The sequence below is a fragment of the Mesoplodon densirostris genome, chromosome 1 (assembly GCF_025265405.1).
Source record: "Mesoplodon densirostris isolate mMesDen1 chromosome 1, mMesDen1 primary haplotype, whole genome shotgun sequence".
Taxonomy (NCBI): domain Eukaryota; kingdom Metazoa; phylum Chordata; class Mammalia; order Artiodactyla; family Ziphiidae; genus Mesoplodon; species Mesoplodon densirostris.
The window spans coordinates 171,998,234-172,022,412 of NC_082661.1; the positions used below are offsets into that span (position 1 = coordinate 171,998,234).

The 24,179-nt window shown below is 44.7% G+C and overlaps 2 protein-coding genes across 7 annotated transcripts in view; one reads left to right on the forward strand and one right to left on the reverse strand.

Annotated features, from left to right (window-relative positions):
* RPS24 (ribosomal protein S24) overlaps positions 1-15,338 on the reverse strand; it is a 452,664-nt gene extending 437,326 nt beyond the window's left edge. Inside the window, exons 1-7 of one of the 5 annotated variants that reach the window (XM_060111526.1) lie at positions 15,253-15,338; positions 13,636-13,701; positions 13,337-13,546; positions 11,903-12,013; positions 11,232-11,249; positions 9,452-9,473; positions 9,010-9,096 (exon numbers count right to left, since the gene is read on the reverse strand). In XM_060111526.1, the coding sequence (XP_059967509.1) occupies positions 11,244-11,249; positions 11,903-12,013; positions 13,337-13,546; positions 13,636-13,701; positions 15,253-15,255 (396 nt within the window). In that variant the 5' untranslated portion in view covers positions 15,256-15,338 and the 3' untranslated portion in view covers positions 9,010-9,096; positions 9,452-9,473; positions 11,232-11,243. Of the gene's footprint in view, positions 1-9,009; positions 9,097-9,451; positions 9,474-11,231; positions 11,250-11,719; positions 11,777-11,902; positions 12,014-13,336; positions 13,547-13,635; positions 13,702-15,252 lie in introns of those variants that run through there. The other 4 variants (XM_060111536.1, XM_060111517.1, XM_060111511.1 and 1 more) reach the window with 4 other exon arrangements.
* A 316-nt stretch (positions 15,339-15,654) lies between these two features.
* Positions 15,655-24,179, forward strand: part of POLR3A (RNA polymerase III subunit A) — a 52,943-nt gene continuing 44,418 nt past the window's right edge. The window contains exons 1-5 of one of the 2 annotated variants that reach the window (XM_060111569.1): positions 15,655-15,699; positions 20,425-20,560; positions 20,827-20,964; positions 22,901-23,072; positions 23,207-23,361. In XM_060111569.1, coding sequence (XP_059967552.1) covers positions 20,444-20,560; positions 20,827-20,964; positions 22,901-23,072; positions 23,207-23,361 — 582 coding nt within the window. In that variant the 5' untranslated portion in view covers positions 15,655-15,699; positions 20,425-20,443. Of the gene's footprint in view, positions 15,700-17,363; positions 17,551-20,424; positions 20,561-20,826; positions 20,965-22,900; positions 23,073-23,206; positions 23,362-24,179 lie in introns of those variants that run through there. The other variant, XM_060111558.1, reaches the window with a different exon arrangement.

The window sequence follows — 24,179 nt, forward strand, 5'->3', positions numbered from 1 at the left end:
CAAATGGCTCACCTGCAGTCAGGAGGGGAACCAGCTCAAGGTGAAGAGGCCTGAAGCTCAGTCCTCCCCCACACTGATGAGCTGCGGGACTTGGGAAAAGCCACCTGACCTATGCCTCAGTGGCCTCATCCAAAAACAAGAAAATGGAGCGTTATGTGCCTACAAAACAGAGGTGCCAGATCAACTGAGGAGCTTTCTTTCCTTCTCCAAGGGGGCCTGATGGAAAGAGGCATCTTGTTTAACGAGCATCCTCCACCAAGGAGAGCTGAAGCTTGACAGTGTTTGCCTATTGGGCTGAGCAATTTCTAACCAAGCTCTCTGAACATCATCGTATAAAGGGTGAGCCAGCAAGAGAGCTGAACCAGATCCTCTCTTTAATCCCCTCTGGCTCTGAGATGAGCACATCTACAGCTCTCTGAAAACACAATTCCAGAAACTAAGTGCCCAGGCAGAGTAGCTCAGCTGGGCGAGCAGTCACCATGAGGTGCTGGACGCCAATCCCTTGATTAATGAGGTGGACGCCAGAGCCCCCAACACTGTCACAGCCCCTCCTTCAGAGGCAACGTATTTTCAGAAGAAATACGCGCTGCAGCTGAGAGGAGAATAAGGTGTAAATCTCCCATTCTTCCAAGCATATGCAGAAAAGAAATCTATAGAGGCAAATCCTTGCCTAAAGATCTGGACTTTTAAAAAAATATCCAACTTTGATAGGTTCCACCTTCTGCCTTGTACCAAGTACCTGACAAGGCTTACTTAAATGGATACAGGAGATGGATGTCATGCAGCAGGGCTTACAGCTGCCCTGCAAACCCAGCTCCTTGAGTAGGACAAGCCTATCTCCTCCTCAACCCCCCAGGGAAGCATTTTATATGTGGAGAGAAAGATGCTGAAAGCCACCTTCTCCGTACCACTCCCTTATATAACACAGAAGAAAAATGAGGCCCAAAGAAAGGGGACTTGCCTGAGATCACAAAGCATGGCTGGGGCAGAGCTAAGGCTTGAAGACATGTCTTGTGACCCAGCACTCCACTCTACTCCCAAACTGTCAAAGAACCAGACAGAGGTGTCACCTAGAGGGAGCACAATGAACTAGAATCGGGCCGCTGGGGCTCAAGCGTTCTTTCTTCCAAAGAAACTGCAAGCCCCTTGGCTGGGGAGCTACAAGAGGAATGCTATTTGCACAGGATCTGCAGAGACACTGCAGCACGGACGGGTAGACATTGCCATGCACGTGTGAACAGCAGAAAGCCCTGTAGGTTCAGCTTCCCTACAAGGAATGAATCCTATAAACAAGATTACCACCCCCATTAGACCTTTTCTGAGAAGAAAGAATGACCTCTCCAGTTGATATGGCACCAGGCTTTTTTCACGCTTCCACCAGGGTAGCAGCCATGACAGCGTAACAGGCAGCATCCAAGCCTGTGCCCACAGTGCCCCCTCGTGGGAGTCTGCATGGCTCATGTGACCTCTTGATTCCACCAAAGGGAAGGCCAGTGATGGGCCAGTCTGCAACACTGCCCTTCCTGGTCTCCACAACTGTGTCCCCTGTAATGTCATTCTCTACCCCCAACTCAGTGGTTCTCAAACTTCAACCTGCATCAGTACCTCCCAGAGGACATGTTAAAACACAGGTTGCTGGCCCCACAGTTTCCGATTCGGTGGGTCTGGGGTAGGGTCTGAGAATTTGCATTTCTAACAAGTTCCAGGGGGATGCGGATGCTGCCAGTTGTCAGACCACATTTGGAGAACTACTGCCTTAGCTAATCTCTCTGGACTCATCAAGACTCAGTGCAAATTCTAGCTCCTTACTAGGAAGTTCCACAAATGTCCCGAGGTGTACCACAGGCAGTCAAACCTGCATAACTTTGACCAAATGCACTAATCTCTTTTGAGCCTCAATCTCTTCATCTGTAAAACAGGGATAAGAATACCTCCCTCATAGTGGTTATAAAAGGTAAATGAGAGAAACTGAGTTCAATACCTGGCACACAGAAAGCACTCAATAAATGTTAGCTATTCTGTATTACTTTTATTAGCAGTAGTAACAGTAGTATTACTGTTTACTTGCCAGCTTCTTAAGGACAGTCTCCCTCAGAGACACAGAATTCTCAGAGGCAGAAGGGACATTAGAGACTTTTTAGTCCAGTTTCCCTAACCTAACTCGTCAGTAGCATCACCTGGAAGCTGTTAAAATGTCAGATGCTTCGGTGCCACCCAGAACTAGTAACTCTGGAAACTGGGACGAGACATGGGCATTTGCATTTTTAACAAGCCCCCAGGTACCACGCTTGGGACCCACGCATCCGGCCCTTGTATCTCACCTAAACACAGGGAAATGGAGGCCCAAGAAAGGGATGCCCCTTGCCCATCCAGGGCCCCAGCCAGCTGTCAGCTGACTAGGGATCAGAAACCAGGTCTCCCGATTCCCAGTCTAGTCCTTTTTCCACTAAGCTAGACTGCTTGGATGCCATCTCAACAACCCCTAACCTCCTGCACAAATCCCCTCTCCAACATACATGAGCAGTCCAAGAGCTTAAGTACCCTCCATGCAAAGAATTCACCATGACAAAGACAGTCAATCCGCTGCTGAACATCTTATCTCTAGAGTTTTCTTTTATTCAACCAAAATACTGAACAACATACATCCTTAGCCCAGCATACAATGTTCCTTTCTGCTGACCCCTCCAGCCTCATTTCCCATCAGAACCTCACTTGTCCCTAACTCCCAACTAGACCGTGGACACTGTTGTTCTGGGGGGTCTCACTTCCACAGTGTCTAGCATACAGGAAAGGAAGTTCAAGGGTGAGTGGAAGGGGAAGGACAAATGAAACTGAGGTGTCTTTACTCCCTAGGTTCACACTACAGGGCTCCAGAACTCAGGAAAGCCTCTGCTTTGCCAGCATAAATAAATCAAGTGACACTGATAAAAGAAATTAAAGATGATACAAACAGATGGAGAGATATACCATGTTCTTGGATTGGAAGAATCAACATTGTGAAAATGACTATACTACACAAAGCAATCCCTATCAAACTACCAATGGCATTTTTCACAGAACTAGAACAAAAAACTTCACAATTTATATAGAAACACAAAAGACCCTGAACAGCCAAAGCAATCTTGAGAAAGAAAAACAGACCTGGAGGATCAAACTCCCTGACTTTGGACTATACTACAAAGCTACAGTAATCAAGGCAGTATGGTACAGGCACAAAAACAGAAATACAGATCAATGGAACAGGATAGAAAGCCCAGAGATAAACCCACTCACATATGGTCAGCTTATCTTTGATAAAGGAGGCAAGAATATACAATGGAGAAAAGGCAGCCTCTTCAATAAGTGGTGCTGGGAAAACTGGACAGCTACATCTAAAAGAATGAAATTAGAACACTCCCTAACACCATACACAAAAATAAACTCAAAATGGATTAAAGGCCTAAATATAAGGCCAGACACTATAAAACTCTTAGAGGAAAACACAGGCAGAACACTCTATGACATAAATCACAGCAAGATCCTTTTTGACCCACCTCCTACAGAAATAGAAATAAAAATAAACAAATGGGAACTAATGAAACTTAAAAGCTTTTGCACAGCAAAGGAAACCATAAACAAGACGAAAAGACAACCCTCAGAATGGGAAAAAATATTTCCAAACAAAGCAACAAACAAAGGATTAATCTCCAAAATATATAAACAGTTCATGCAGCTCAGTATCAAAACAACCAACCAAATCCAAAAATGGGCAGAAGACCTAAACATACATTTCTCCAAAGAAGATATACAGATTGCCAACAAACACATGAAAAGGATGCTCAACATCACTAATCATTAGAGAAATGCAAATCAAACCAACAATGAGGGGCTTCCCTGGCGGCGCAGTGGTTAAGAATCCACCTGCCAATGCAGGCGACATGGGTTCAAGCCCTGGTCCGGGAAGATCCCACATGCCACAGAGCAGCTACGCCTGAGCGCTACAACTACTGAGCCTGTGCTCTAGAGCCCGCAAGCCACAACTACTGAGCCCATGTGCCACAACTACCGAAGCCCACGCACCTAGAGCCTGTGACCGTGCACTGCAACAGAGTAGCCCCCCACTCACTGCAACTAGAGAAAGCCCGCATGCAGCAATGAAAACCCAATGCAGCCAAAAATAAATAAATTTATTTAAAAAAAAAACTACAATGAGGATCACCTCACACCGGTTGGAACCAATGATATGATTAATACTTTTTCTTATAATCTTTAGGAAAATTTGAAACAATTTAGTCCTCAGAGTTACAGATTATCCCTCATTCTTTCTGTGTCCTGTTACAAAGAAGTACAGTTCTATATTTCAGTAAGAATTCTGAGATCCCAAATAATATTATTTCAAAAAAAAATCTACAAACAATAAGTGCTGGAGAGGGTGTGGAGAAAAGGGAACCCTCCTGCCCTGTTGGTGGGAATGTAAATTGATACAGCCACTATGGAGAACAGTAAGGAGGTTTGTTATAAAACTGAAAATATAACTACCATATGACCCAGCAATCCCACTACTGGGTATACACCCTGAGAAAACCGTAATTCAAAAAGAGTCATAGGGGCTTCCCTGGTGGTGCAGTGGTTGAGGGTCCACCTGCGGATGCAAGGGACACGGGTTCGTGCCCCGGTCCGGGAAGATCCTACATCCTGCGGAGCGGCTAGGCCCGTGAGCCATTGCCGCTGAGCCTGCGCATCCGGAGCCTGTACTCCGCGACGGGAGAGGCCACAACAGTGAGAGGCCCGCATACCGCCAAAAAAAAAAAGTCATGTACCACAATGTTCACTGCAGCTCTATTTACAATAGCCAGGACATGGAAGCAACCTAAGTGTCCATCGACAGATGAATGGATAAAGATGTGGCACATATATACAATATTACTCAGGCATAAAAAGAAACAAAATTGAGTTATTTGTAGTGAGGTGGATGGACCTAGAGTCTGTCATACAGAGTGCAGTCAGTCAGAAAGAGAAAAACAAATACCGTATGCTAACACATGTATATGGAATCTTAAAGAAAAGAAATAAAGGTTCTGAAGAACCTAGGGGCAGGAAAGGAATAAAGACACAGACATAGAGAATGGACTTTAGGACACGGGGAGGGGGAAGGGTAAGCTGGGACAAAGTGAGAGAGTGGCATGGACATATATACACTACCAAATGTAAAATCGATAGCTAGTGAGAAGCAGCTGTATCGCACAGGGAGAACAGCTCGGTGCTTTGTGACCACCTAGAGGGGTGGGATAGGGAGGGTGGGAGGGAGACGCGAAAGGGAGGGGATATGGGGATGTATGTATACATATAGCTGATTCACTTTGTTATACAGCAGAAACTAACACACCATTGCAAAGCAATTATACTCCAATAAAGATGTGAAAAAATCAATCAATCGTCACACCTCTGTGCTCTTGCAGCCAACCTGAAACCTATTTTTGAAATAGAATTTCTCTTACCAGAAATGCTTTAGGCAACACTGCTAGAAGCCACCAGTCACCGCAGCGCCTTGCACCTCACTGAGGATGACGAAGTCTACCTGCACTCTGCTCCCGCACTCTCCCACCTCATCCCCACTCTTCCCCTGCAGGATAACTGGTGCATCTCCATGTGATCTTTCTCTACTTTCATAGCCCCAGTGAGACACCTGCTCCCGTGTGCCCAGATCAGATCACATTTTACCCGTTAGTGTTACTCTTGGAAGACTTTCTCACCTCTGGATTTCCACCACCTAACTTAACATAATTACAGTCTGCTGCTTCATGGTAAGGAGCAGAAACCAGGCCATGAGACCCCGGACAAGGTGCTTAAGCCCCTCTGAGCATTGGGGGCAGGGACAGCTTCTTCACCCATCTCCCCAGCTACCAGAACAGGGACTAGCGCACACAGCAGGTTCAGTAAATGGGGAATTCAGATGGTCATCTATGACTTGTTCAGTAACACTACTGGCAACAGGCACCCTAACTACAAGTAGTTAGACAAATACAGAACGTAGTAGGTATAGTCTTGCACGCCATTATACACCCTGTGGAAGCAAGCTGCTCAATTAACATTTGCTTAACAATGGGTAAATGCACAAAGACTGCAGTCAAACAACTGCATTCTAATCCCACCCCACTTAGTTAAATTGCTTAACTGCTCTAAACCCTCTCCCAACATGGGTCCAATGAGACCTGCCTCTCAGGATTATTGTACAGATTAAAGGAAGTAACTGTTTATACAGTAACTGCCTCGGCTACAAGAGTATGGTGTTTGTCAAGATGCTACCTTTAAGGAGAGCCCAGAATAATCAACTTGCCATTCAACCTCTTCTTTGGAGGGAAGAGAGCAGAGCAGTTCAACGCTGGCTGACTACCTGGGCACGTGCAGCTCCAAGTGGAACAAAGGGGTGCAGTTCTAAACTTCTCGCCAGACTCGTCCTTGCTATCCTCATGAAGCAACAGCCTCCACAAGTGCCAAGCTGAGGGAAGGGATGTGCCCTCCCTGACTGTTGATGAGTAAAGTCAACTTTGCATTTTCACAGAGGCTCTTTCAAAGCCTGTTGACAGCAGTATGGTCTGGTTAATGTCAGGGCCGACAAAGTGCTGAATCTCCAATCCTAGAGTTCCACAGCACAACTGTGCACAACTGAACGCTAGTCCTTGCTAGTCCTTGTCACACAGTTGCTCAGCACTTCAGGTTCCAAACTATTCTCACAGATGCTTTATCATCTGAGGCTCAAAATAGCCTTGTGAGTCACGTCAGCAGAGAAGGTACCCTTGGGGGCCCCAATTTAAAGAGAAGTTAACCCAATCAGGGTACCAAGCAACTCGCCCAGACACCCAGCTGGACTAGAAGTTAGTTAAGCAGCATGCAAGGGGACACAAGACCAGAGAGCAGGTGGACAAGGGTGCAGGCTAGCTTGCAGGAGCAGAGGCCGCGGGGGATGACAGAACACCTACCCTGAGGCACACAGCCCACCCTCTAACCTTGCCAACTGTTACCATGCAGGAAGGTGGGCCTGCTGTTGATTCTTCTGATAACTCAAGAGGCTAGGAATCTGGATCTCCATGTTTGTCCTATTTTGAAATGCTTTGCCTGTCCAACAAAGCTTACTGACAAGACTGCCTGTTCGTGAAGTTTGTAATATCCTAGCCCAGGCAGTTCCCCTAGAAAAACAGGCTCAACCAGAGTTAATCCCGATTCCATTCAAAGAGACTACTGGCTGAATGATTGCAAACTGCCCTCCCCGAGCATATCCCAATGGAAAGGCCTACGCACCTTGTGACTAGGTTGCCAAACTTCACCTCATCAGGCTCCCTGCAGCTATGCCCTGTCTTCACACCAACCCCTAGTACCTCACTCTGAAAACCACCTCCTACCCTTTGGTTCTTGCTCCATTGCTTCTTCTAGCCCTGCTCCTGAACTCTGTGACCACAGGCCCCTGGGGTCACCCCCCACCCCCACCCACCATTGCTCGGCTTCATCTCCTGCCCTGTCCAGAGCCATCCCAAATATAACCTCTCCCAGCATCTTCTGCTTCTTGCCCCTACATGCTGCTCACCAGCCCATCTCTGCGCCTACACCCTAGATCAGTCCTGGGGAACTGCATCTCCACCAGGCATGGATGATCTCTGGCCTCCACGCACTGCGCATTTAAAAATGCCACTCACCTCAAATCCCTCAGGGATTCCACACCACCCATTAGCCATTTTGGTGAAAACAGAAGTGTGCAGACCTAAATCCCCCACTCCTCCAAACTCTTCCTATACAAGGAGACCATCTGATCTTATTTCCTGGTCCTATTAAGGGAGCACAAAGCAGATTCCCTAGCAAGGGAACCCACAAGGCCATGGTTACCACAAACCCAAGTATGCAGCCTCAGCAGAGCCACAAATGGAACTACACCCACCCCGCCGCCCTCTGCACCCTGGGCCAGCAGGTTCTGGCCCCTCACTTACCTGGTCACATCCCTGCCCTCCCAGGCTATAGCTCCTTCTTCAAGTCAAGGCCTCTCACCATGCTCTCTCCAAAATATTCAACCACTCCTTCCTGCAACCCTCACATACCTTCTGCTATCATGATTCTTGCTTTTTCCTGGTTCCCCTTTCAACCCAACCAGCCAAGCAGTCCTCTACTGCTTCCTGAGTTTTCTCTGAAGCTTTTCATCCACTGACATAGTTCTTAATAGCATTTATAAGCTTGACTCCTACATGGACCCACTTAAGGTAGAAACCAATCACACACCCACCTCAGGGAAGAATGACATCCAAAACCCATGAACCATTAATGCCTCTTCTGTCCCCTCCCAAACACCCAAGGTCTCCTACTCATGTTTCCTATCCTCTTAAATGGCAACCCAACCCCCCAGCAACCTTAAACAACCCCCTCCTCAAATCCCCCAACCCCACACAACTGACCAATAACCCACATTTCAGGTTCTCAACTTTGACGCCTAAAAAAGCCAGTGTGAGAATAAGCATCTGGCAAAGAAAAAGTAGCACTAGATAACCCTCAATGCTTCATAAAACCCATGCACAATCAGATTTACCAAGCAATTACACATTACACACCAATATTCACCCCGCAATAGACAAATAACAATTTTGACAGATCCTGTTTACTTCAGGATAAATGATGAGAATGCAATCTAGTAACTTAATTTCTATCAAGGCCAGCAAATTTTTTTCCGTAACAAAGACTAAGTGGGGTTCTAGTAAGACCAAAAAGGAATTCAGGTTTCAAGAGTCTCTTTCAGAGACTGACCAACTATAATACCAAGTATTAACATGAGCACACCAGACTGGCCCTACATGCTGTCACGTTGCCAATACTCTACACCCTGACATCTTTGTGCCATTAAAGGGAAGGACAAACACCACCCCAACATAGGAAGTTTTCACTGAATGCTTAATGGAACATGTGAACTTGGGCAGCACTCTAAATCTGTTAAACAGCAAACCAATTTTACAGCCCTCCCAGTAAACTTCAAATATATTCCAAACAACCAGATATGTAAAAAGTCTTAGTTTATTAACTCTCTCATGAAAAATCTGCACAATCACCACAGATACAGTCACTGCAGAGTCTTTATTCCTTCTGTGAATTAAAGAAAAAGAAAAATTTAGTTAGCAACTGCCTTTAAAAATTAAAGTTCAAAGTCTTCAACAAACCCCAAAATTAATGACACTCATGCAGAACGAACATTAGTAACCTAGACCATATTAAGTTTGTGTGATCTTAAAACAATGTAAGCATCAAGATATAAAACTCACAAACATTCAAGTTAGGGATGAGACAAAAAACAAGTTTTGACAACAAAACCATGTCACTGCTAGTTTTTAAGAGGCACAACTCTTGAGAGCATTTGTAAATATACTTCTAAATCATTTCACATGCTCTATTTTTAATGACCAAGGAGGCTAGCGATCTAAACGAAAAGCTTGAATTATACCTGTTGTCCAATCTCCAGCTCACTGAATCAGTGGCAGGGAAGGGGGAAAGGAGGGAAGAGGGAAAAGAAACATTTCATTAATAGTCCCTTTTCAAACTCCTAAATAATCTGCATGCAATCAGATACCTTAATGACTATTTTGTTCTTTGCAACTGTATAAAGAGCACTCCCTAGACACACTCACTGATTTTATTCCACCCAATTTTGAGAACAGCCTGCCTGATTACTATGGTTTGTAGGCTGCCACTGCCTACTTACAAATGAAGGCGCCTCTGCTTTGCTCAGCAACACCGTGCTGGGCACACTAGCACCATCAACAGACCTGAGAATCATCACAGACTGAAGTCTAATTTAACCACAAGGGGAGAGCTCTAAATGATCAAGCAAGTCTTTTAAAACCTGTCTCAGTTCAGTACTTTAAAAGCCACCATCCACAATCAACACAAGTAGTGTGAATTAGTATTTAAAAAGGCAGAACTCAGCTGATGTAAAAAAAAAAAAAAAATTCAATTGCTCTTCAAACACGAGACTATTCCTTAATTTAAAACAACTCTATTATACCCGAAAGGTGCAACTCCAATGTCTGAATTCCAACATCTAAGTTCAAAGGACATTACTATGCCTTTTTTTATTTGAGCCAAAGAATACACATGCTCGTTTATGCATTCCTTTTCCAGCCGCTTTTCAGAGCAGTGCTAGTGAAATGCACTAGTGCAACCTGAAGCAGGAATAGTGATAGCTCAGGTCCCCACAGGGCTAAATTCTGCACATCACCGCTGAGCACTAACACACGGGACTCAAAGGCTGAATGAAGAAAACAATGTGTAAAAAAGTTCTTCAGACCTAGATCAGAACACAAATATTGACTGTTTTTCAACTTCTGGAACTTCTGTCAACAAGTATACTAAGCCTCACAAACAGGGAGCGGTTCTTCTAACTAAGCAGCAAGCAGTTCCTCTGGCAGAGTCCATTACAACTCCGTGGCACCCGGAAGTCAATGTGATTACAGCCCGGAGCAGGCACACCACGTTACTGCCTGGTCTGGCGGGGAGTCACGGTGAGAGGAAGCGTGTCCAGCGGTGACCACCACTGTTTCAAAACCTTACTAGTCCCAACCCACTCTCAGCCCACTTTACATGTTACTGGTTTAGGCTGCTCAGATGTACAAAAGTATTTAAGTACCTGTGGGAAAAGCATATTTATCAAAGGCTTTGATGTGAATATTCAATTATCTTGGAAATTTTCCAACTAAAAAAAAAGGGCATCAAGTGGAAAGCTGGAGATCAACTAATAAAAAGCAATGGGACAGTAAAGGAGACAGTAAAAGGCAGCTTTCAGTGTGTGCTCCCCGGACAGAGGCTTTGCCAGATTTTCTGGACCAGTTTATCACCAAAGCTGCCAGAGAATCAACCAATCTCCAGAGTCCCCAAGGGAAAGACTGCTCATGACTGGATGAGAGAACCCTTCCCAAGCCCTGTGTTAAGTAAAGCCATTTCCTGGGTATGTGGCGCTCTGGAACACAGCATTTCCCAAGTGCCAGTTAAAAGCGGCTACCTTCCTCCACTGGGGCACTTCCCAACTTAACATGCATTTTTGAGTTTCCAAAATAAACGTCATTTAAAGTTTTTCTCCTTTGCCCATAATATACTATTTTAAACCATAGCAGTGGTGTTATAATAGACTATACTACAAAACTCTCTTCCAAAAGCCAACATGCAAAGCATCAAAGCAATCTTAGTGAAGGTGATGCATCCCCACACCGTGCTCACAATCTCAGTACCTGCTAGACACTTCATTTCTGATGAACAAGAATTCCAAGAAAGTAGAGGGAAAAGGCAAAAAAAAAAAAAAAAAAAAAAAGTTCACAGAACACTTGATTACTTGTTAATTTAACAACCCAACACCTTAGTTCCATTCAACTATTTACAATTAGCTATAGCAAAGCTGGTCAAAAGCTCATCATTAAAATCACTTAAGTCCTGACTAACTGGAGAGGAAAGCAATGGAGAACTGTGCTACCTCTCCAGCATGCCAGGAACACACGGGCCACATTGATTCAGCTGCTTCTTCAATCAGCTGTCAATTTTAAGAAAACAAGTCTTGGGAAACTAGATCTGCTCCCCCTTTAACAATCTTTGTAATTAGCAGTAAAATGAAAACTTTCCTGATAGGACTTGCAAGGCACCCACCAGGATCACTCTACCGACCACTGAACCGATGTGGCCCCATGCTGTGCTAATCTGTGAGCTGACAAGGGGTGGGCAAAGCTACTCTACTGAGCTGTTAAGATACTACGTTACGTGGCTTCTCAAAACAGGTTACCTTCTGTAATCCAGAAGAAGTGGGAAAAGAAGAAACATTAAGAAAGGTTATTAAGAAAACAAAACCCCACCTTTCTACAAACTAGAAACCTGGAATTGACATTTCTGTATTTCCCTTGATAAACTATACCTTTTTGCCAGCACCAACATTGGCCTTTGCAGTCCCCCTGACTTTCTTCATTCTGTTCTTGCGTTCCTTTCGCTGTTTTCTCGAGGTCTTTTTCTTCTCGTATAGGCCATGCTGAAAAAGAAAGAAATATATATACATATAAATGTAAGTGACTTGCAAACATCAACTTATTGTTACATACTAATCCGGGAGGGAAAGTGACCAGGCTGGAGCTCAAGAAATACAGCTTCAGAAGTCAAAACTCTTCAAGTACATTTAACAATACTTGTTTGTGCTAGAACAGAAACAGTCATCAAATTGAGAGATAGCACGAATAGAAAACAGCACAGGAAAAGTGTGCACTCAACGCTCCGTGCATGCTGTTATGATTCTGAGCCTACAGTTCGCTAGGTCTCCACATTTTCAGGGTCTCTTCCATTTCAACTCCCTGTTTACTACTCATAGCTGACAGAGGAATCTTTCCCAAGAACTCTACACCCCACCACGGAGACCGCATCCAGCTACCTATCTTCACTCTGCCCACTTCTGCATTTGCTCTTCCTGCTGCCTACGGGAATGCTCCCCAATCTTTACAAGGATCTCGGCTTCACTTCACCTCAGCCAGGTCTCCCAGACCACCCAATTAAAAGAGTGCAGCATCTATCTACCACATACCTATTCAATGGAAAGATTTTACCTAACAGCAAGGAGGAAAAAAAGTTAAAAGGGGGCAGGCACAAGAACTATTTCAAAGTAACAATCCATTTGCTCATTCACAATTTAGTATGTAAGCTAGGGAGTTTGCCCGTTCTACTGCTATACAGTTGAGTCCTGAACAACTGCACAAATATGGGTGCCAACCCTCAACACAGTTGAATATCTGAGTATACCTTATAGCTGGCCCTCCACATCCACACTTCCCTTCGCATCTGTGTAGTCAACCAACCTCGGATCGCTGTAATACAGATTTTACTACTGAAAAAAATCTGCGCTAAGTGGACCTTCATAATTCTAACCCGTGTTGTTCAACGGTCAACTGTAGGTCACTGTGTAGTGCTTGGTACTCAGGCAGTGATCCAAAAGCTTTCATGGTTCCTGGCAACCTATTAAGTTAAGCCCAAACTCGGATGTTTGGGAGTAAAGATTTCACTTAATTTGGTGCCAACCTACCTTTCTAAACTCATCCCCCTACCTACTTCCAGTTCCTACCTCCAGGAGCATTGCTTTACCTGCTCTTCTAGACACAGATCAAATGTCACCTCCTCAAATCCTGCAGACCCCATTCTGAACTGTACTCAGTGTATTTATCAAAGAATCTTTTCTCTCAACCCCTTAAGAGTTCTTTAGTATGTTGTCCCCCTGCAGACTGCTTGCTTTTGCTCATTCCACTGCACCCACAACACAATGTTACTGAAAAAATGTCTTTAGCAGCTGTTGAACAGAGAGGACACCTACTCTTGCAAGCCTGTGTTTGGGCTCATTCTTCTTTGCGTAATCCAAGGAATCGTAAATCATGCCAAAGCCAGTTGTCTTGCCACCACCAAAGTGGGTTCGGAATCCGAACACAAAGATGACATCTGGTGTGGTCTTGTACATTTTGGCTAGTTTTTCCCGAATTTCTGTCTTAGGTACTGTTGCCTTCCCAGGATGAAGGACATCGATGACCTAAAAAGATTACCAAGTTTAGTGTTTATTATAATGAAATACATCTTCAAAACTGAATAACAACCAACCTTTGACGTACCCTTCCTTACCATTTGTTTGCGCTGAAGTAGTCGGTTGGTCATGAACTTCCTTGTCCGGATAGTTACCGTGTCGTTCTGAAAACATAACAACACTCATTAGTAAAACTAGTCAACCTTTATCTTGACCCGCTGTGATTTTCCAAGAGCTAGAATTGCAATGTCCAAATCAGTAGACCCTGTGGCTCTCCATCTGTGGATAATTAATTTAAAATAAACAACATTTAAAACGCAATTCCTCAGCTGCAGGAACCACATTTCAAATACTCAGGAGTCACATGGATTAGTGGCAAGAAAGCTTCAATAAAAGAAAAAAAGAAAAAAATGCACAAATTCCCATCTCCTCCTAACCCACTTAGCACAGTGCCTAACTCACAGGTCACCCCATCACAAAAACAGCATCAAGAAAACACGCTCAACAGCCACATTCTGAATCTGTCAAGATTTTAAATCTGGAAACGCCTTACTTCACTTCATTACAGAAATCACTCTGCAGCAAGGTTTCTCAAACCTCTGATATTTTGGTCCAGCTACTTCTGTGCTGTGGGGACTGTCCAGTGCATTTTAGACTGTTTAGCAGCATCTTTGACCTCTAACCACTTGATGCCGGTAGCACCCGCGCTTCCCAGTTGTAACCAAGAATGTATCCAAGTTTTGTCAATTGTCCCCTCAGAAGCAAAAATCACCCCCAGTTAAAGCCTACCTCTCTGGAGTAAAGCTGTGATTCTATAAATGTTATTGTCACGGCACCCTGTTTATTGCATCCTGCACAGATGTGACAAGCATTGCACCACCTCCTTGTAAACTATCCTTTTTGAATGACCAACGCTACACCCCACAAAAAAAAACTGTACCCTTCTGAATGGCCCCGTTGCTCTTTTACACTGAGTGACTACCATGGAATGTAGGCATTCGGCGTGCTTACACTGACTAAAAATTTCACCCAAAAGGAAAAGAAGAGCTCTCAGAGTAGACTGATTGCTAATTTTCGACTGCAGCCTAAAAAACCACACCACACTAAGTTCACTTCAACAATATTCAGTTTTTGAAAGTAAGGGTCAAGGGAAAAACAGCTCGCAGATAAAGTGGAGTTAAAAACAGGTGAACCTTCTAATGAACTAATCATGACAGGGCAAGCTTCAAAGTGGCTCCTCTTCCCGGGGCCTGTTTCCCCCCTGTGAAACAAGACGATCCATTCGGCTGACAATATTCTAGCTTACACGTGGAAACGGTTTCAGTCGTCGCAACACGCCCGGGCGCTGCCGACACCCTCTTCTCCTCCTGGGCTGCCTTCACCGGCGAACCGCCTACCCCAAATTAAGCGTTCAAGTGCGATGTGTCTCTCCTCACCCTACCCCACCCCACCCACTAGACTCCACGAAGCCGACAAACACAGCAGCCGCTCCCGCAGTCCCCATTCCGTGGACTCCGAAGCCCGGCATGTCTGGGTCGACAGCGCAGCCCGGACTCCCCGCCGGCGGCTCCCCGGCCCTCGGCAACCGGCCTCCGTCAGACACGGCCAGGGAAGAGCAATCGGGCTTCGGGCGGCCGCAGTGCTAACGGCGGGACCAGGGGACGGAGGATGGCTCAGATATACATCGGATGATCCCTGGATCCGCGGAGACTCACCATAATGGCGGCTAATCTTCAAGCAGCCAGGAAGGAAAAGAGAACTATTTTCCGCCGGCCAATCATATCAACGCTCACGGAAGGACCCCGGGAGACGCCGGCGTGGGGGCGTGGCCAGACCGCGAGGCCGACCGCGCTAATGCCTGATTGAAAGTGTTTAAGACCTGGTCTCTTCGCTCTTTCGCCACACCCCCGGAACGTGAACGGCCAATCCGGAGGGGGAACAGTTTGGGCCGACCAGGTTTACGCAAGCACGTGTTCCACTTCAATTCATTATCTTGAACTGTCACTACTTAAAATTCCGGTAAACCGGATTAAAGTTAAATCCCCTCCACCCGCGTTAGAGGTTGGTAAAGCTCGAAGGCATCCTTGGAGGTCCTCTCGACCAGCCTCCTCATTTTACTGATAGGGAAACTGCAGAAACCCGGACTCAAACTTTTATTTCAAGTACGCAAAACTGTCCGTTTTAATTTGTTGCTATTTAATTAATTTATTTTTTCTGAGCTTAGAGAATCTGATTTTCTAATTAAAAATTAAAAATTCTTTAATTTGTCTTTTTCTGAAAAATCTTAATCCCTACAAAAGTGAGCTTTTTTTTTTTTTTTTTTTCTGTACGCGGGTCTCTCACTGCTGTGGCCTCTCCCGTTGCGGAGCACAGGCTCCGGACGCGCAGGCCCAGCGGCCGTGGCTCACGGGCCCAGCTGCTCCGCGGCATGTGGGATCCTCCCGGACTGGGGTACGAGCCCACGTCCCCTGCATCGGCAGGCGGAGTCTCAACCACCGCGCCACCAGGGAAGCCCCAAAAGTGATCTTTTAATAAGTATCTGCTTGATACAGAAATTTGTTAGTTTACAGTGAGACATACGTGTAACAATAAAGAACATAAGCATACAGGTTCAGAGACCGACAAATCAGGTTGCAGGCTTTTGAGAGCAGCTTTGCTATATTCTTCAGAATAATAAGAATAGTTAATATTCATTGAATGACTGCTATGTGTCTGTTACTTTCTGATTACTTTTACCTTTATTTTGCCATTTAACCTTCCCACCAACTCTAAGAATTAGGGTACATATTACTTATCCCTTTTATAGATGGGGAAACTATGACAGCACGAGGTTAAGGAACTTTCCCAAGGTCGCTCAACTTTTAAGCAGTAGTGCCTAAACACCCATGCATACTGTGGTTCCAGAACCTTTGTTTTTAACTTCTAGATAATGAAAATCACTCACCAAATCTTCAAAGACATATTGATTAACTGCTGAAATAGGAAAATCTGGTTTGCTTTGCTTTCTGTCTGTGACATATGTGTTTTACTAGTGGGGATCCATAAAGTCTGAAGACAGCATCCCTTAAAATTCAAAAGTGTTGAACCACTTTATTGGGTTCTGTTTAGAGTTCCTCACAAATAGTAAAGAAGTAAGTTTCAGGTTCTCTAGCACTGAGTCCTATGGTGGAATGGTTTTCTCTCTAGTATCATGCGCTAAGATGTCACACTAGGATCACCTCCCACAGGGTGTGAGGTGTGAGATAAGAAATTTATTTCCTCAGTACATGAATAATCACTTCCTATTCTCCCTTCATCTTGTTTCCCTAGCTCAGCATGGCTCACTTTTCACACTAAACTCACAGATTTTCATCTTCTGTTTTTGTAATCAATAAGTTTAATTCTTCTTCTTTTTCAAAATAACTTTGTGAACTGGAGTTGCATGCATGGCCGTGTTTTCTGCCCTGTTTACTTCCTTTGTTGATAATCTAGATGAAGTCCTCTGTTCCTTGGGCAAGTTCATTTTAGCCTCTACCTTTCCTTAAATAATTAGAGGCTCTTAATTAAGATGGTATTGATGTTGGTAAGATGATTTTCCACTGTATGCAATTTTTGGCTCTCTGGTTTTCTAAAAGTTTTGAGGCAGGGGGTTGTAGTTTCTTTGCAGGTGTTAGGTGACAAGAAGAAATGGACCGGAAACTGGACTTTGAAAATCCCATGCAGGTTTCGGTACAGTTTCAAGGAGGTGCCGCCAGATGGCAGTGTAGAGAGAAGGCGAAAAGCGGCGTGTTCGAAGCCTCTCTTAACAGACAGAAGCGCCGGCGAGTAGCGGAAGTGGAGGCGGGCACGTGGGGCGAGCTACGGTGGCCGAAAAAGTGCCGGGGATGTGTTAGCAACCAGTCAAGAATTAGTCCCGGGGGCGTGCGGTGAGCGTCCTATTTCTAATCTAGCTCAGCGAGTCTCGAGGAGGGAGCCCCGGCAGCCGTCACCATGGTGAAGGAGCAGTTCCGGGAGACGGATGTGGCCAAGAAAATGTAAGATGGAGCAAAACTCCCCAAAGGGCAGAGAAATTAGGAGCAGAGGGGTCCGAGGTCAGGGAAGGGTCAGAGGTGAGGTCGGTTGGAAGGGAAGGGCCAGGAATCAGTGGGAGGTGTGGGCACAGCTCAGGAGTATCGGGTTAGATTAATGGATATTGATCGGGCAGAGGGCTTTCAGGACCTGGGGAACCCAGGCCAGGGGTGGTTCCTTGGGCGGAGAAGGGGGGATGTGGTGCGAACCTGAGGGATGTGGTGGGAACTTTGGCGATCCGTGCACCATGGGCCGAAGCTCGAATTCTCCTGAGGTGAGACGGTGACCACTTTCAGCGAATCTTTGGTCATTGCAATGAATGGGAGCAACCTGGGGCGGGGACTCATTTTGCTGCAGAGCACATGACACGGAGGTAGTATTTGCTGACCAAAAGAATGGCGTTGCCAGCTGGAGAGCTGTACCACAGGCAGATGGATAGCAGTCTCAGAAATGAGGCTGTTATTCTGGACCTTCTTTAGAGCTAACTTAGTAGGCCACAGCCTCTCCTTAGACCTTCCAGTAGAGAAACAAATCTGGCCCCGATGATAGACATGATGATACGACATGAGTAAGACCTTACTGCCTAGTCTAGCTGGAGAAGGTAGACAAGTCAACGTTGGATAGGACAAGTGCGAGGACAAGGGTAGGCATAGGGGGTTCTGACAGCACAGGTGGGCAAGGGGTTCAGGCAGAACAGCCTTCTTCCAGGAGCTTACAGGAGGGAGAAAGTATAGAGATGAGAAGGGAGCAGATTTGAAGCTTTGTTTCAGAGCCATCTTGCAGGCAGTGAGGAATCTTTTTTTTTCTTTAATTGAAGTATAGTTGATTTACAATGTTGTGTTAGTTTCGGGTGTACAGCACAGTGATTCAATTTTATATATATATTCTGTTTTAGATTCTTTTCCCTTATTGGCTGTTACAAAATGTTGAGTATAGTTCCCTGTGCTATACAGTGGGTTCTTGTTGGTTATCTATTTTATATATAGTATGTGTATACTTTAATCTCAAACTCCTAATTTATCCCTCCCCTACTTTCCCTTTGGGAACCATAAGTTTGTTTTCCATGTCTGTGGGTCTATTTCTGTTTTGTTTTTTTGTTTTAATTTATTTTTGGCTGCATTGGGTCTTTGTTGCTGCACGCGGGCTTTCTCTAGTTGCGTCCAGCAGGGGCTACTCCTTGTTGCGGTGCGCAGGCTTCTCATTGCTGTGGCTTCTCTTGTTGCGGAGCATGGGCTCGAGGCGCACAAGCTTCAGTAGTTGCAGCACGCGAGCTCAGTAGTTGTGGCTCATGAGCTCTAGAGCACAGGCTCAGTTGTTGTGGCTCACGGACTCTAGGCACGAGGGCTTCTGTAGTTGTGTCTCGCGGGCTCTGGAGCACAGGGTCAGTAGTTGTGGCGCACGGGCTTAGTTGCTCCACGGCATGTGGGATCTTCCCAGACCAGGGCTCAAACCTGTGTCCCCTGAATTGGCAGGCGGATTCTTAACCAATGCCCCACCAGGGGAGTCCTATTTCTATTTGGTAAATAAGTTTATTTGTATCTTTTTTTCCCCCACATATGAGCAATATCATGTGATATTTGTCTTTCTCTGGCTTACTTCAGTTAGGATAATCTCTAGATCCATCCATGTTGCTGCAAATGGCATTATTTCTTTCTTTTTTATGGCTAATATTTCACTGTGTGGGTGTGTTTGTATATATATATATATATGCATATATTTATATATATCTACAGCACATCTTCATCCATTCATCTGTTGATGGACATTTAGGTTGCTTCTATGTCTTGGCTATTGTAAATAGTGCTGCAATGAACATTGGGGTGCATGTATCCTTTTGAATTATGGATTTCTCCAGATATATGCCCAGGAGTGGGATGGCAGGAACATATGTAGCTCTATTTTTAGTTTTTTAAGGAACCTCCATACTGTTCTCTATAGTGGCTGTACCAATTTACATTCCCACCAACAGTGTAGGAGGGTTCCTTTTTCTCCACACCCTCTCCGGCATTTATTATTTGTAGACTTTTTGATGATGGCCATTCTCTCAGTTTGAGGGGTGGGAAATTGACAGGATTGCTAGGGATAGGTAAGGGAGAAATGAGATTGACACACAGAATTTCTTGCTTGGGCAGTCTTACAGCTGGCTCCCTCTTATTCAGAATTCAGTGGAAATGTCAATTTTCCAGACTTTCTGACCACACGACATAGTATCCTCAGACTCTCCTCTACCGCTTCACGTCATTTTCCTTCCCTGCATCTATTCACTTTTGTGTATCTATTTGTTTATTCTCTGTCTTACCCTCCCTGAAATTGAGCCCCATGTTGGCAGGGAATTCCCTGTCTTATCTAATCTGTATCCTCAGCCCCTCAGGATGGTGCCTGGCACATCATACATAAACCCCCAGTTTTTTTTGGAAAATGAACAAGGAACAGATTTGGGAGAGAAAGTTCTGGGTTTTGTTTTAGATGTGCTGAGTTTGAGGTGCCTGTTAACTGTCCAGAAGGAGTATCTGTATGGTCTCCAGCTGAGCAGAGGTAGCTGGCCTGCAGATAGAGATTAGACAGACACCACTCAGAAAGAATGTGTAGAATGAAAAAAGTTTGAGGGTTGTAACCCTAGGTAGGGAGAGATGCCAATATTTAAGAGAAGGCGGTAGAAGAGACCACAGAAGAAACTGAAGAGGGAACGAGTCAGCAGGATGAAGTGATATTTAATAATGAGAGAGCAGAGCCTATAGGGAGTTGGAAGGATAAGGTTGCTTATGGTGGGTCATATGCATAAATGCTATTTTTGGTAAGTGGTTTTGATGTAACTGTTCCCCTATCTCTTTCCATTCCAGAAGCCACATCTGTTTTGGAATGAAGTCAGCTGAGGAGATGCGCCAGCAGGCTCACATCCAGGTTGTGAGTAAGAACCTGTATAGCCAGGACAACAACCATGCCCCACTGCTATATGGGGTGCTTGACCACAGGATGGTAAGACCCCTGCCCTTCCTGGTTCCATGTGTTTTGACTTGCTGATGAAACTGGTGACTTACCAAAGAGGAAGAAGCAGGGCTTCCTTCCACCTCCCCCATTCCCCTGCGCCTCTCAGGGACTCCAGCCTCCTTTGGTCAGGCGGATGTGAATACCCTGCAGTTTCCCAGGTGATTCTGACTCTGAGTCCCCTGGTCACCTGTGAGGACTGGTCCCACTTTCCTGTCCACTGGTCTCCATTGATTATGGTGTGCTTTTATCCACAGGGTACGAGTGAGAAGGACCGTCCTTGTGAAACCTGTGGGAAGAACTTGGCTGACTGTCTGGGCCACTACGGGTACATTGACTTGGAATTGCCATGTTTTCATGTGGGGTACTTCCGAGCAGTCATAGGCATCTTACAGGTAAGCATGTATGTGTTCATCTCCAAAGTATAAACCTGGGAGTTATTGATCTAGGGACATTAGAGTGAGCTTGGGAATGATGAGTGGTGGGAGATACATGTAGAGCACATTTTTATACTAAACACAATATTTCATCTTACAATAAGTTAAATTGCTTAAAGATTCTTTTTCCTTGGTTTTCCTTGAGTAGGTGGTAGATATGCATTGTAAAAAATATTAGTAATTCAAGCAGTACAGAACAGCATGAAAAAGAAAAAATAGTTAACAAAAACGCCACCAGCTGGCTATGACTATGGCCAGCATTCTGGTGAACATGGGCTGCCTTTGCGTGTCTTCATGTAGATCTGTACATTGTAGTTAAGTGTCCTGGGCAAGGGGTGGTGGTGACTTTTTTAAAAAAGAAGAGACTTAGAAAAAAATCTATTACTGGCCAAAGCTCAGGAGATCATATCAAAAAAGTTTGTTTTAAAGGAATTGAAAGTTCCCAGGCTCCAAAAGTTGTAAGATGTTCTACTCATGGTCCCCCAGGACCAGAAGGCAACCATATTTCAGATGTACCACTTATAGATAGTCCCAGTCCCTAGCCATGTTCTTCATTGCCTGCTCCTTCCGTGGTAGCCCCAGTCACTTTTGCATCTATTGTAGAAGAAGAGCTACAGCAGGAAGCAGCTCTTATCAGAAGTCGAAAAAAACCTTGGCTTTGATTCAGATTGAGGAGCGTGCAGTACAAGATTTATTAGCTTTCTATGAAGCATTTGGCAACCCTGATGAGTTTGTCATTGTTGAAAGGACACTGCAGGGACCACTGGCAGTACCTATGTGGAATAAGCATGGATGCTAGTTCAGCATAGAGTTGAGATACAATTTTCATAAGTTGTGATTGTATAAATAAATGCTATGGGAAAAGAGTTCTTACAAATTTGGTAACAGATCATTCTAGATAGAATAAGAAAGGATTTAATTTCTTTACTGAATTTTAAGCATATACTGTTTGTACGATTAAAAAGAAATTCCTCAGAATTGTGATTTTAGTAACCTTTTATGTAAAAATGTGTGAGAGGAAAAACTTACTAGGTTAAGTTTAAATAAAACTATTTCTTCTGAATAGTCGTAAAAGGAAAACATGAGTGATTGAAGTGTAAAATTTAAGAGTGATGCATTAAAAATAACTTTCCATTTGAGAATTTGGGATAAATAATTTAGAAGATTTTTGCCAAATATCTCTTTTTTTTTAGTATGACATTCATGAACTTAAGGTAGGAGCATCAGCCATTACTTTTGATCCATTAATGGCCAAAATTTTGTGTTTGCTCTAGTAGTTATGCCTCCATCTTGTGTCTTTTTTCATCAGGCTTTGAATGTTCTGGCCTGATTTTTAAAGCTTGAGCTGCTTGAATGCCATATTATTTCGGTTTGAAAGCACATTCTCCATTTTGCATTGAACTGTGGAGTATGGTGGAAAGGAAATAAGAATACTATTCTGAGCAGCTTAGTCTAGGATAATAGTTCCTTATAAGATTTGGAGTCATTGTGGGGATTGTTTTTGGATGGGGAGAGGAGACCTTATAAAAGCCTTACTGTGAGAGAATCCATTTCTGAAAGCGTTAAAATTTTCTAAGATAAATGCTTAATTATAAAAAAAATAATAGGGGCTTCCCTGGTGGCGCAGTGGTTGAGAGTCCGCCTGCCGATGCAGGGAACACAGGTTCGTGCCCCGGTCCGGGAAGATCCCACATGCCGCGGAGCGGCTGGGCCCGTGAGCCATGGCCACTGAGCCTGCGCATCTGGAGCCTGTGCTCAGCAGCAGCGGGAGAGGCCACAGTGGTGAGAGGCCCGCGTACTGAAAAAATAATAATAATAATAATAATAATAATAAAAAGAAAAGACTTTGTCATCCTCTCTTATCCTTTTACCTGTTTTGTTTAATTTTTAAAAGATGATCTGTAAAACCTGCTGCCACATCATGCTGTCCCAGGAGGAGAAGAAGCAGTTTCTGGATTATCTCAAGAGGCCCGGCCTGACTTACCTCCAGAAGCGAGGGCTGAAGAAGAAAATCTCTGATAAATGCCGGAAGAAGAACACGTGCCATCATTGTGGTGCCTTTAATGGTGAGTGGAATGCACCTCTCATCTTTCATTGTGGTGGCAGTTTCTGTAACTGCATTTCCTAGACCGCAACTTCAGGCCAGCCTAACCAAGAGCCTGATTTTTCCAACCATGGTAAAATAAATTAACTCTTACAGGTACTGTAAAGAAATGCGGGTTACTGAAGATAATCCATGAGAAATACAAGACCAACAAGAAAGTGGTGGATCCTATCGTGTCAAATTTCCTTCAGTCCTTCGAAACCGCCATCGAGCATAACAAAGAAGTAGAGCCTCTACTGGGGAGGGCACAGGTGAGCCTGGAATGCAAGCCTGCCTCCCTCTGCATTGAATGTCCTCTCTCTCCCCCTCTGGGTACACAGCTTCCTCCAGAATGAGAGGTCCCCTGGAGCTAGATCTCCGGGAGTACTCCACATGACAGGCATTCATCTGGCACTAAGTTCAATGTGCACCAGCCTCGTAACTAACACGTTTTTAATTGTACAGGTAACACACGTTACATTTTCATCGTAGAAGACTGTAAAATTATAGCTGTGTAGGGCATACACTGAGCGATCCTGTTTCTCACATGCATAATGACATAGAAGAATTTGTAGGTACTTTACCTGGCACAAATTTAATTAGTAGAATTTTATGAAGTGTCTTGTTCTGAATTTGATTAACACTTAAGTCACTTGGTACCTTCTAGAATTGATAGTATACCAAACTAAGAAATTAGTTGAGTGGCTGCTGAGTACCAAACTGTCAGACCTGCGGGGGAGCATCAGGAACTGCAAGGCAGTGGGTCTGTGCTCAGGGATCCCACGGTTTAGATGTGTCGTAGGTCACTAATCTGTGAAAACATAGCTAATACCATGGGGCACAGTGCCAACTGTCACAGGAATGGCAAGGACAGTGAGTTCAGTGGGAAATCTGGAGGAATATGTCACTTCGGACTTGGTTAGGGAGGACTGTGAAGAAAGGTGTGGTTTGTTCTGGTCCTTAAACTTGAGTAGGGTTTAGAGAGTCAAGGGCAACAAGCTCAGCACGTGCAGGTGGCAGCGCTGAGGCTTGTTCTGAAGCTGAGGTTCTGTTTGAAAGTCCTGACGGCGCTAATAAAAGCACCTTGCAT